This window comes from Danio rerio, chromosome 2, assembly GCF_049306965.1.
Source record: "Danio rerio strain Tuebingen ecotype United States chromosome 2, GRCz12tu, whole genome shotgun sequence".
NCBI lineage: Eukaryota > Metazoa > Chordata > Actinopteri > Cypriniformes > Danionidae > Danio > Danio rerio.
Genome location: NC_133177.1, coordinates 32993285 through 33007951, shown reverse-complemented (window position 1 = coordinate 33007951; position 14667 = coordinate 32993285). Strand labels below are relative to the sequence as shown.

General features: G+C 37.1%; 1 protein-coding gene across 27 annotated transcripts in view; it reads right to left on the bottom strand.

Annotated features, from left to right (window-relative positions):
• Positions 1-975: 975 nt before the first annotated feature.
• Positions 976-14667, bottom strand: part of rbm33b (RNA binding motif protein 33b) — a 54712-nt gene continuing 41020 nt past the window's right edge. For all 27 annotated transcript variants that reach the window (XM_073926665.1, XM_073926720.1, XM_073926745.1 and 24 more), the window contains 3 exons: positions 8792-8953; positions 1277-1311; positions 976-1195 (listed from right to left, as the gene is read on the bottom strand). In XM_073926665.1, coding sequence (XP_073782766.1) covers positions 1123-1195; positions 1277-1311; positions 8792-8953 — 270 coding nt within the window. In that variant the 3' untranslated portion in view covers positions 976-1122. The remainder of the gene's footprint in view (positions 1196-1276; positions 1312-8791; positions 8954-14667) is intronic.

Sequence of the window (14667 nt, the reverse complement as noted above, 5' to 3'; positions counted from 1 at the left end):
GCTAAAGGAACATTCCAAGGGACCAGGAAAACAAACTAGCCCCTAATCCTCTCTCAATCCCACAGTCTGCCGGATTAGAGCAGGGCCACTCTTTGCAAATGTTGACATTCCCTAACACAAGACGTTCTGAGTCTTGGAAAATATTTCAGAATGAAACGTCTGTTGCGAGCGAAAGACGCCGCACAATAGCTGATGCAGTCTTGTTGTAGCTAAGAAGCAGTGAACCACATATTCTTTCAGTGGCTTGTGTTATTTGAGATGGAAGGTATTTGGTTTTCATCTTTTCTGTTTGTGTGTGTGTGGTTGAAATTAAATCAACATATCCATTTATACATAACAGTTTGTGTTAAAAATGGTGAATTCTTATATTATGCAAACAATGGGATTAAGTATATTTTTTTTTTAAATAAATATTTAAAATATAACTGTTTATGACCATAAACATTTAGTTTTAAACAAATTTTCACATTAAATTTAAAGCATATTTATTTTAGAATTAATAATATTAGAATATTTAAATTAATACTTACAAATTCTAAAACATTTTGCTACAATAGAAGTAAACTAAATTGATTAATTGACAATATAATTATTTAAATTGGCCACTAGATGGTGCTGGACAGCTGCATGAGTAAATGGCAAATGAAGGTTCATCAAAAGGATGGGGAAATAATAAAAAATAAGTCATAAAAGTCTAAATAAATAAATGTCTCTGACAAATATTCACTGTTCACTGTAAAAATGCCATGACTAATAAGATAGAATATTTGTTTTAATGTTAAAGTTAAAGTAAAAAAGTTAATGTTTCTGCCCTTTTTTTGTGTTATATATCTTTAAATAATAGAAACAAATCTTACAAACTTTTGACCTATTTTGATTATCAAACAGTGATCAGGCTATTATTTAAATGACGGGAGCTACAACACTAAAATGAACATGTGCATCTTTCATGAACAGCCAGTCAAAACTATCCAGTCAGTTTATGCATTTATTAGAAACCAAGAACTAAATCATCAATGACTACTAAACCACAGTCTTCAACAATCACAAAAAAAAGACAAACCTCAAACCCAAACAGAAACGTCAACAAACCTCAAAGAACACAATATGGGTTTGATGTCCTTAGTGGTTCAGTCTTACTATGAAGCTGGTTTGAGCAGTAACAGACTGTGTTTTCAGGCCGGAACCTAAGGGTCTGTAATAGAGAGAAAAAAATCATGGTATATGCTACCCAATACCACATAAACAAATATGAATGAAACTGTAGTCTACTTACATGAAAGCGCTGTGTTCATTTCCACTGATGGCCACCTGTGTCAAAAGAAGGTTATAAAGGTCAGATCAAAGGTTTGACCCTTGAGGGACACTCATTAAAAAGTAATGATGTCGGCCTGGTGCCCATTATCACGTTCCAGTAGCGTTTTTGGGGCCATTTTTATAGGGTGACGGTGGGCCTGCTGGCTGTCATGGTCAGTGGTGTTTTTGTGATGCTTGTGACTTCATAAAAAGCGCAGGCTCATTACAGGCCACTGAGAAGCAATGTTGCATGTAATAGACGCTTCCTTTAACATTCCAGGTAGCTGTTTGGTCACTGCGGGACGCTGTGGGTGGTATAGATCCGCTAGCACATCTAGTAAATACTTGGAAATTACTTTTGTGGAGATCTCATCCTGTCACCACGCTGGTTGTTAATTGCATCATGCGCTGACTGTTGCACTGATGGTATCTACAGTATATGCAAAGTACTAAAAATGCACAGATACTATAGATTTCTCAGCAGATAGCTAATGATTCAGAATTATGAGCCCAAATTTATACAGGTAATTTGGTGGATGGATCTTTTATACCTTAATTTAATTACAATTAATATTAATCGATTATAGAAACTGCTTCAAAGTAAGCAATCATAATCATAAAAAATTTCCTCAAATGAACATTGTCAAAGAAATAGTTCAGCACAAAATGAAGTTACTTTAAAACGTAGCATTTACACCAGGAAACTCATTTTACCTTCATGAGTTTCATTTTTTGTGTTAAACACAAAAGAAGATATTTTGAAGAATGTTGGATAGCCACTGACATAAATGTTAGGAACAGCAAATACTATTGAATCAAATGTTACCAACAAATTCTAACATTCTTCAATATATCTTCTTTTGGGTTTAAGAGAAGAAAATAAACTCATATTTGAAAAAAAAAAACTTGACAAACTGTGACAAAGGAAGGAATAGGGAATATGTAAATTATGACACAATCTTTATTTTTGGGTGAACTCCCTTCAAGTAATTAACAACATTTTCATAATTGAAAGACCATTTCCTAAATTTTTATATGTTATTTCTACACATTAATGTCAGTAAATAATGGCATTATGAGATTAATTTTAGCAGAAGTTCCAACTCACCAAAAACTAGCTATGCAGAGCTTATGAAGTTGGTTTGTTTATTTAATATTACTCTGGCTTTATATTAAAATATTATTACTTGTCAACAAATCACTAAATGGTCTAGGACTGCAATACATTATAGATATGCTTATTTAATACACACCTAACAGATCACTCAAATCTTTAAGATCAAATAAACTAGAAAATTTCAAGAGTTCAGTCAAAGCAGGATAAATCTAACTTCAGCTACTACAATCTTGTTTCAGATTTTAGAAATCTAAAACAAACAAACAAACAAACAAACAAATAAAAAACAAGGACCAACCCAAACTGTAAAACATTAGTGTTTATGCTGTTGTTTGATTCAAATGGTTATTTCTAACAAAAAAAAAAAAAAAAACTTGACAAATTATACTAAAACACTGCATGTCCATAGTAATTAAAATGTTTTTTTTTTTCATGTTTAAAATTACTGTGAAAAATATTTTAAACTAAACAATGATTAATAGCTCTAAATGGTTTTACGATAAACAAAACGTTTAAAAGAAATACTGTTTTTGAGCAGCTTCAAAACTGACATTATTAAAATATGACATATTAAAATGCTATAATTTTAAATTATTCCCTAAAACATCCACATAACTAACAATAAAGCAAACCTCTCCTATTGATCCTGCATTACTCAGCCTTGCCTAAAGCTTAACAAGTCGACTAAGCCTGCCCTCTAGTGGACTTTTATAATATGTTTAAATGAGCAAGGACACAGCCTTCAGAAACTCATTTCCGTTCCATCTCCAAACATTCTTCATAATATAATAATTATTCATATCCTTCATAAGATTATTATTCCACTCACAAAATTATAATATATCTGATTGAACACAATGCACGGAATACAAATCCTAATAATAACAGGATTAACATCATCTTCAACAACACGACAACAACTGATAATGTAATTCCTACTCCATAGTCATTGCTGTGTGATCACATTTTTATTTCATTAAATCAACATCAGACAATTAGTTTGTCAGCTCAGCAAATGTAACGCTTTATGACAGCCACAGGAAAAAGGCCTAAATTGTTTAATCTGCTAGAAAGGACACACACCACACTCACATTCTGTCTCACACATACACACGCATGCACATTTAGAAAGACACACCCACACAAAAACACAGTTGGACATTCAGACACACACAGACTCAGGCACATATACAGACAGAAAGACACACATACAGACATAATCACAATTACACTGACAAACAGACTCACATAAACTCACAGTATAGGACACTCATACACACTCATTCACAGACACACAGACAGACATACACGGGTACATGCTCAGACACACACAAACACACAAATACCCAAACTCACACTCTGAATAGGCAGAAAACACACCCCCGCACACACACACTCATTCATAGACATACATTCAGACACACTCATACACAGGTTCATAAACTGGCTAAGACACACACTTACACAAACACAAAAACACAGATACGCACACACTCTGTGCATTCTGAGCAGACAGACACACCCAGACTGACAGACAGACACACGCACGCACGCACGCACGCACGCACGCACACACACACACACACACACACACACACACACACACACACACACACAGGCAAAATTACACACTGACAAACTGTCACACACTAACACACACTCGCACGCACACATACACCAAGTACACTTTTACACTTAGACACACAGACAGGCAGGCATGCACACAAACAGAGACAGACACACATACATTCGCACAAGCACACACTCTGAGCAGACACACACAGAAAGACAGACAGATGGATACACACACACAAACAGGCAACATTACACTCAAACACAAAAAAACGCACACACAGAGCCCTGAGCAGACACACACACACAGGCAAAATCAGACTCAAAGACACACAAAAATACATACGTAGACAGAGACACACACACTGACCACTAAGCAGACAATCACACAGGCAAAGTTACACACTCAAAGACAGACAAAAAACACACATGCAGACACAGTCACACACACACTGAGCAGACGTACACACAGACACGCACCATCTATAGCACTCATGTAGAGACACTCTCTCTCTCTCTCTCTCTCTCACACACACACACACACACACACACACACACACACACACACACACACACACACACACACACACACACACACACACACACACACACACACACACACACACACACACACACACACACACACACACACACACACACACACAAAGTGAAGAAAGCGCAGATAAAGCCTGTGTGAATCTGACGACTGAGTTGCTCAAGGCACTGCTATGATGCTTCAGTGTCAGCCGGTGAACAATCACCTCTCACTCTCTGTGCAGTAATGCAGGACATGACAGCCCAACGCTTCTCAAGCCCGTCAAGCCTTCAGATGAGCGCACACCAGGGATAAAGTCATACTGTGCAGACAGGCACATCAACAGACCAGGCAGCAGCAGGTGATGGGGAACTATGGGGAAACTACTTCAGCTTTACGAGCAATTAAGTATCAAATCAAAAACAATCTGTGACAGAAGTAAAAAGGAAGATACATGTGGTGCTGAAAAGCAACTGACACAAGACGCATGCTGCATTTAACATTCAGACAAACGTGACACTTTCTAAGGTCAAGAAAGTCCTTTCTAGAAATTGTTTTTAAAAATGATCTGACATGGTGTTATTCAGGGATTTGCAGGTTATCTGAAGGTAAATTTAAGATGTCAAACTTTTCATGAATTCATAATTTGATGGGAAGATCACATTTTAACATTCTCCATCCATGCACATTCATAGGGAGCAGATAACGAGTTCAAAGAACAAATTCATCATATTTGATAATAAAAAAATATTCATTCATTTTAACAACAGATTTTAATAACATTAAATCCCACTAATACTGTACCTTATAATTACACGTAAAAAATGTCTATCACAAATCTTAAAAGATTCTTAAATGATCCAAGCAAACTAAAAGAACCCACAGGAGGAATCGTGATCTTGTTTTCTGTGAAATTGATAAATATAAAAATGTTTTAAGCCTAGACTCACATTTTGTTAGTTTCTCAGATAAAGATGACTTCGTTAGACATGCATGTAAACGTGTCTTGATTTAGGAAGGTTTGGACATGTATATTGGAAAGCAAAAATACAGAGAAAAATATCCTTTTTTTTATCAGTCGTTGTGGCATTTAAGGTTGGCACGGTGGCTCAGTGATTAGCACTGTCGCTTCACAGCAAGAAAAAGGTCACTGAATCAAGACCAGGCTGAGCCAGTTGGCATTTCTGTGTGGAGTTTGCATGTTCTCCCCGTGTTGGAGTGTATGGGTGTTTCCCAGTACTGGGTTGCAGCTGGAAGGGTATTAGCTGTGTAAAACATATGCTGGATAAGTTGTTGGTTCATTCAGCTGTGGCAACCCCTAATAAATAAGTGACTATCCGAAGGAAAATGAATGAATTAATGTAGCATTTAAGAAGACAAATTTAACTTTTGATGCATTAAGACTTTGAGACCCACAAGCACCCTGATTATCGTTACCTTGCTTCTGATAGTCAAAGTGTTGCAATCTAATGATTCATTCATTTTAACTTTTATTTTAATAGTGTAATGCATACCGTGTACCTATATTGAGCCGATACAGATGGAAATATATAAAAAAATATAAAATTGTAAATACATATTTTAAAAAAACTTTTTTCTCCATCAAATAAATGCAACATTAAATAGAATTGGATTAAAAATCTATTTAAAATTATTTATTTTTAAATATTACCAACACTTTCATTGGTAGTGCACTATTGCTCACTGTTAATTAATCTTTGTCGATCAGTAACATTAGTTCATATAATTGAAGTCAGAATTATTAGCCCTCCTGAATTATTAGCACCCCCGTATATATCTCCCCAAATATCTGTTTAATGGAGAGAAGATTTGTTCAACACATTTCTATACATACTAGTTTTAATAACTCATTTCTAATAATTAATGTATTTTATATTTTTCTATAAGGGTGCATAATAATTTACTAGATTTTTTTCAAAACACTAGTATTCAGCTTAAAGTGCAGTTTAAAGGCGGCGTAACTTAGCAAGTTAAGTCAAGGTAATTAGGCAGGTCATTGTATAACAGTGGTTTGTTCAGTAGATTAAGAGGGCTAATAATATTGATATAATATTGGTTTTAAAAGAAAATCTAAACTGCTTTTATTCTAGTCAAAATTAAACAAATAAGACTTTATCCAGAAGAAAAAAATATTATAGGAATACTGTAAAATATTCCCTGCTCTGTTAAACATCATTTGGGAAATATTTGAAAAATAAAAAAAATTCACAGGAGGATTTCAACTGTACATCTTGAAACAAATCTTAAGATTAACATCAACAAACATGATCAAGGTGGTGTAAAGGCATTGTTCAAGATTGGTTTATAATAGCAAATATATTACAAACTGAATAAACAAATAAACAAACTGCGTAACATAAGTACATCTGAAAGCAATAATACACAGTGAAATCATTCAAACCACTTTAGAAGATAATGTCGAATGAAACACTGACATTGAAGATGTCTCGAAGGTAACAAGCACCAAGGACAGAAGAATGCGATGCCAATCTCATGACACTGCTTCTACATTTAAGATGGTTTTATTTCACCAGGACAGCGTGTCATTAACTGCACTAACTTTCACAAAGGGCTTAAGCTGTTTCACAGTAAATTGCACTGATCGTATCAGCTTTCCAGGGCGAGAAGACGGGCCTGACAGTGAGTGGTGGAGCTGGTAGGGGAGCGAAGATTTGACCTACCTGAATGGGTCTTACTGACATCAGCAGGTTTTTCAGATGGACCCCAGCGGTTGATGAAGAAAGCCCTTCAACTGACACCAGGTCTGCAGCCTTGCCCATCTACACCCCCCCTTTTCCCTCTCTACTGCTCGTCTGTTTGCCTGGCACCAAGTGGGCACTGCCCATCTGGCCCTCTCCGCCTTTACCTCGCCCCTGAACAACAACCTGCAGCGAGTGCCAGGCACACGCCGAGATGACCAATTTAGTTTGCCCTTCTGGTGTCTGCTGATGTTTCAATATGGACGAGATGCGGCAATGTATTCTTTGACTCGATTGACTAACAAAAGTGTAGAGCACTGACAGGGTGGATGGCATTTTTAGTATTACACAAATAGAAATGTTTGATTAAAGAAGGGTGTGGCTGATGGGTTTGATAGGCCTTCAATTTGGCATGAAATAAACAGTTAAAACAATTATAAACATCTGAAAATAAGGCCACGCGGGATAAATCAAGCCATGTTCAAACGTTATTTGCAAAGTTACTCAACCATTTGTCAGACAATTATTTTTCATTGGAAAATCATCGGTGACCGGATGTGGGTGTCTCATGTGGTGCAAGGTGACAGGTTGAGAAAAGTTTTACTTTATTCAAATGAACAGCACATCTTGATACCGGTAATTTTGTAAGACTTTAAGTTTAACTTAGCAGTTTAATGATTGTGAATTTAAAAAAAACACAAGCCAATTAAATTAACAGATTTTACTGACAGTAAAATTTTGACAGTGAACGAGTCGAAAGACATTATTTTTCCCAGTGTTGCTATCATGGCACAGTAGCAATGCTGCAAGCGGCAAGAGCAAATACACTACATAAAAATGTCCGGTCAGTGATTTCAGCAGATTTTGAGGTACTGGTGAGCATATCCAAAGGAAAATATTGAGCAAATTAGGATTCTGACCGCAATGCGCAAATATAGTTGACAATACAATGAATAGACTTCACGGTGGAGCACTTTCCCCTTGATAATGTTCATTATCAGGATATCATCATTCATTCATTCATTCATTCTCTTTTCAGCTTAGTCGCTTTACTAATCTGGGGTCACCACAGTAAAATTAACCACCAACTTTTCCAACATATGTTTTACGCAGCGGATGCCCTTCCAGCTGCAACCCATCACTGGGAAACATACATACAATTTCATTCACACACATACACTATGGTCAATTTTAGCATACCCAATTCACCTGTACCGCATGTCTTTGGACTTGTGGGAGATAACGGAGAACTTGGAGGAAACCCTCACAAACACAGGGAGAACATGCAAGCTCCACACAGAAATGCCAACTGACCCAGCCGAGGCTCGAACCAGTGACCTTCTTGCTGTGAGGTGACAGCGCTACCCACTGTGCCACCCAGAGTATTATTATATATATATGAATACATAAAATGTGTAATATTACTATTTCTTATAGTTCAAACTTCCTGATATGCAATTAACAGGTTCTATTGACTTACAAATTGGAAAATCGTGTGAATTAAAGAATATTTATATTCTGAATTGTGGCGACATGCAGTGACACATTTACCTTGTTCTGTATTGGACAGGTCAGCTTGAGACCGTGTTGCAGAAATGAAAGTGGAGATGATTCCTGAATCAGGGTGACAGTTCGGCGATTCGTTTCAGTCACCGATTTTGCTTCTTCACTCATCGCTGGTTTGAAATCAGAGCTTGAACTCCCAATTCTAGACTGTTGAAAAATGAATTCAAATGTTACAAAATGAGGATCAAATACGGTACAAATGAAGAGACCTATTATTAGTTACTTGTTTGAGTAAATATTAGTAAAAATTTGTTCTATTGACGTCTGATAAAAATTTCCTCTGAATTTAAAACAAAAATATTGTTATTTAAAACAACAGGACAGACAAACAAATGTCAAAATACATTTATTCATTCACTTTCTTTTCGGCTTAGTTCCTTTATTAACCTGAGGTCACTACAGCAGAATGAACCGCCAACTTATCCAGCATGTTTTATGCAGCAGATGCCTTTACAGCTGCAACCCATCACTGGGAAACATCCATACACACTCATTCACACACATACATTATGGACAATTTAGCCTACCCAATTCACCTATACATACCACATGTCTTTGGACTGTGGGGGAAACCAGAGCACCCAGAGGAAACCCACATGAATACGGGGAGAACATGCAGACTTCACAAAGAAACGGCAACGAACCCAGCCGAGGCTCGAACCAGTGACCTTCTTGCGATGATGCAAACATGCTACTCACTACTACACTGCGCCGCTGTGCCGCCGCCACAAATTTATTCCACCCAAAATATAAAAGGAAAATGAAAAATTTTATATTTCAGGCAAAAAAAAGTCCTCTGAAAGAACATTTTTTCTTTTAAATTAAAAAAAAAGTTCATTAGAAATTTACAAAACAAAACAACAATTAAATTTTCACTTAAACATGACACTGCATTGTAAATTTAAGTGGTCTACAAATGTGTTCCAATGCTCTACATCAAATAAATCAAATGTATCTGTCCATACCTATACATCATATTCTTAAAATAGTGTCTCACATGTGTATTTTAAGTAAAATATGTTGAAGATAATGTATGCCAAAGTTGTCAAGTCAAGCAACAAACACAAAACAAGACCAACTGTCATCCCCAAAGTGCACACTGCAAACTTTTAAAGAACTATATAAGAAAAAAAGCTATATTTCTCCAATAAAACAACTAATTGAATGTATTATTAACTTTATCCCTTCCCTAACGATGTCATGCAGGCCCAAGGATGAACCCATCTCTCAGAGTATATTTTTAGTCCTTTTCCATACGTTTTCCTGACCTTCCCATGCTGCATTCCCCTTCCTGTTGTCCCGCCGAGAGTGTCCCACCTCCCACCTCAGAGCTTAATGAGCACAAACAAATCAGGCGTCCCCATGACTCTCTCCGCTTCGGGTTGCACACCTCTCTCGCGGCCGGCCGGGGCTCAATGTCACACCTGACCACTACACTGCTGCGAAAGCAGTGGGCTTCCCCAGGCCTACAGTCAAAACAACTGGCCTACAGTCATGTACAACAATGGCACTCCCACAGACTATGTTATGATGTTAGACAGCATCACAACATCTCCTGCAGGAGAGCAGACCTGGACATAATTGATTTTTCTCACATGGACTCACATGGGACGGTCAGTGGTATCGTAAGAAAATGTGCTGGGATTAGGGTTGTTAATGTGTAAATTGACTGCAATTATTAAATTAAAAGACACAATGTAAAAATGCTATACGATTTTTGGCAAATTCTAAAGCAACAGCTTTGTTGATGTTGTTTTTTTGCAGGAGCGCAGTCGGCTAATGCTACTGCCAAACCTCACCTACTGAGAGCAGACAAAACACAACGTGTGAACAGCCGCCTACACATTCAACAACAGTTAGATGGAGCGCAACAGAGTGGAAAGGAATGTAGGATCATGAGATTTCAAACTACTTTTAATTATTTCCTTTAATGCCACTATAATGAGTGGCTTTGTTTTACAGGGAGAGGATCTTTATTTCCTCATACCAGACATACAAACACTAAATAAATGCTATATATAATTCCAATGTAAAAATATGTTTTAAAATGTTTTTTTTGTTTTTTTTTTTACATTTGAATCATATTTAGCAATAATTTAGTTTTTAAGTCTCATTCAGCAAAAAAAAATTGGAAAAGTATTGAAAAAAAAATTATTCATTACATCCCATTCATTACATGTTATCCTTATGTACTCTTATAAAATGTAAAATAAAAGCATATATATACATATATATACATATTTTTTAAATCTGATTGTTTAATGCAACACATTTTTGTTGTGTAAGTGCCACCAGACATAAAAAACGTAAATGCATGTAAACTAAAGAAAAAATAATAATAATTAAAGCAAAAATAAAAAACTTTTTTTTCGATAAATCTACATCAAAATTCAGAACCTACAATCGATCATATTTTTCCAGGTCAGTTTTTTCAATTACTTTCCCTATCGTGTGTGGAGTGACGTGACCCTGCTCTGATAAGACTGATTTATACTTATTAAATTATGATTTAAATGTATTATATTATTATGATATTATACTTCTGCAACAGGCACGTGTACAGTCCTACGCAGCCTTCACATACCCGCGCATTTATTATAAAATTTACTTTTTTGTCACAACAACGAGTAACGTTAGTGCCAGGTTTGTGATTGGTCGGTTTAGTAATGGTAACGACGGTGGCCGGGGCAGAGAGCCACGTTTTTGGCAATGTGTTTTAATTTTAGTTCAATAAATGTTCAATAAATAATAGATAGTAGGTAGTGTGTGTTTACTTTATTTTAAAATCAAGTAATGCACCTTTAATTCAGAAATCTCTCACTTGTAATATGTGTGCATATCTACCGTATAAAACCTGTAAGTGAACTATAAGGGCAGAAATTCTTAATAAATAAATGAAATAATTGTTCATGAATTGTAATCAAGTTAAAATGTTCAATCAATTGAGATTTAGATTTAAGGCCAAATCGCCCAGCCCTAGTTTGAATCAACACAGAGAAAAGCAGAGAAGCACATGCATAGCAAAATGCAAACACTCCTATACCGCTTTATTAACACCTGCTTTTGATGCACCGAGCATGAATCCAACTTCAGACAACAATATGCTCAAACATGTCCCAAGGACACCCCAAATCACACCTGCACAATCTGACACAGTGAAAACAGCACTCACTATCTATATTCCGCTGCTCTCAGCACAGTGTAAAGTGATTAATCCCCCCTCCATTGAAATCACAGCCTTCCATTACACCAATCACACACTGAAGCGGCATTATCCCACAGTGACAACACTTGACAAATTCTCCACTCACCCTCACTCCTGCTTTGTGTTCCCCGTTGGCACGCCTGCTATTATTCCTGATGAAAAATTAATTTCCCTTATCTGCGCCTAAGCTCTTCAATCCAAATCCGCCATACTAGCAACTCTCTATTTACAGGTATTAAGAGAACGTACACACACAGCAAAAGATTAATTGCACATCTTCAGGGGGTGACATCCAATTCGGAGCACCTGAGAGATGCTTGATACCAGCGAGAGCGAGAGAGATAACATTGTCAATGCGGATGAGACTGACAGCGGAACAATGTCTCTGGGTAGCATCTTGCTGATCTGTCTTTCAGCACTCTGTCAAATGCAACCTCATCGATTCGGCTGTCTGCAGACATTTCTCCGCAAAAGACATCCCACCACAACCTCTATTAAGACTGACACCCTGTTATCTTCATCGGCCCGCAGAAGCTCGCAAAATCTCACGTCTCAGGACAGGACAGGTTATGGAGAGGGGAGAGAAAGAGCGGTTAGACTGGAAAGAGGATGAAGTGATGATGAGAAAGGAGAGCTTTGGATAATGTCACATGGGGAACATGGAATTCATAAGTGGTGGGAATTGCAAATAGGATTTGAGATTGAGGACTTTTTTTACCCCTTCATGTGGTCATTAGCTTATTACTCCCATATGAATGCTCTATTATATGATGACCATTCATACTTTATGAATATGGATGATGTTAAAATGGATCAAAGTCATGATTTTAGAGAAGTTAAAGGGTTAGTTTCAAAAATGAAAATCATGTTATTAATTACTCAGCCTCGTGTTGTTTCAGAAAAGATCTTTATTATCATTTCACAAGTACAATGGAATCATAAAAATGCTATAAAAATAATTGCTTAAATAACTTAAAATGTATAAATTGTAAAAAATAAATATATCTAAGACTATGATCATACATGCGCTCAAGACAGAAATATGAAAAGGCGGACATAATACTCACACCGGCCACTTTATTATTTATGCCTTACTAATACCGGTTGGACCCTCTTTTGCCTTCAGGACTGCCTTAATCCTTCGTGACAGATACAACAAGGTACTTGGAATATCCCTCCGAGATTTTGGTCTATATTGAGATGATAGCATCACACAGTTGATGCAGATTTGTCGGCTGCACATCCATGATGCGAATCTCCCATTCCACCACATCCCAAAGGTGCTCTATTGGATTGAGTTCTGGTGACTGTGGAGGCCATTTGAGTACAGTGAACTCATTGTCATGTTCAAGAAACCAGTCTGAGATGATCCACGCTTTATGACATGGTGTGTTATCCTGCTGGAAGTAGCCATTAGAGGATGGGTACACTGTGGTCAAAAAGGGATGGACATGGTCAGCAATAATACTCAGGTAGGCTGTGGCGATGACACGATACTCAATTTGTACTAATGGGCACAAAGTGTGCCAAGAAAATATCCCCCACACTATTACACAAACACCACCAGCCTAACCTATTGCTACAAGACAGGATGGATCCTTGCTTTCGTGTTGTTGATGGAAGACTCATCAGACCAGGCATTTTTTTTTCTAATCTTCTATTGTCTAATTTTGGCGAGTCTGTGTGAATTGTAGCCTCAGTTTCCTGTTCTTAGCTGACAGGAGTGGCACCTGGTGTGGTCTTCTGCTGATGTAGCCCATCCGTCTCAAGGTTCGATGTGTTGTGCATTCAGAGATGCTCTTCTGCATAACTCGGTTGTAACGAGCGGTTATTTGAGTGATTGTTCCCTTTCTATCAGCTGGAACCACTCTCCTCTGACCTCTGGCATCAACAAGGCATTTGTGCTCACAGAAATGCCACTCACTGCATATATTCTCTTTTTCTACCATTCTCTGTAAACCCTAGTTTAGGTTGTGCGTGGAAATCCCAGTACTCAAACCAGCCCGTCTGGCACCAATAACCACGTTCAAAGTCACTTAAATCCCCTTTCTTCCCCATTCTGATGGTCAGTTTGACCTGCAGTAGATCATCTTGACCATGTCTACATGCCTAAACGCATTAAGTTCCTGCCATGTGATTGGCTGATTAGATATATTTGATTAATGAGCAGTTGGATAGGTGTACCTAATAAAGTGGCCGGTGAGTGTAAAATATATATTGCCGAGTTCCTTATTTTTTAGAAGCTTTGAGAATAGTTATTGCAGTTGGATGAAAACTATTTTTAACTTTAACCAGAGTTCCCAGGACATGAAGTGTCTTTTAAAAAGTTCTGTGCTTTTTTTAAAAAAAAAACGAGTGCTGTGTAGTTCTTCTAGTGTGGGGAGAGTGCAGCCTAAAAAACTTTAATCAGTGTTGATGACCCTCTGAAGTGCTTTCCTCTGAGCCCCTAGTGCAACGCTTGCACCAAATACATTTGCAGTCATTAATATATTTTTAATTGATGCTCAGTAGAAGGACATCAGCAAAACCTGAGGACACCATTCAGGTACAAATGAAGATATTTTAGATCAAATCTGAGAACTCCCTCATCCACCATAGACTGCAATGGTCCTGTCTTTTTTAAAGTCCAGAAAAAACGATTAAAAAAAACTTCTTC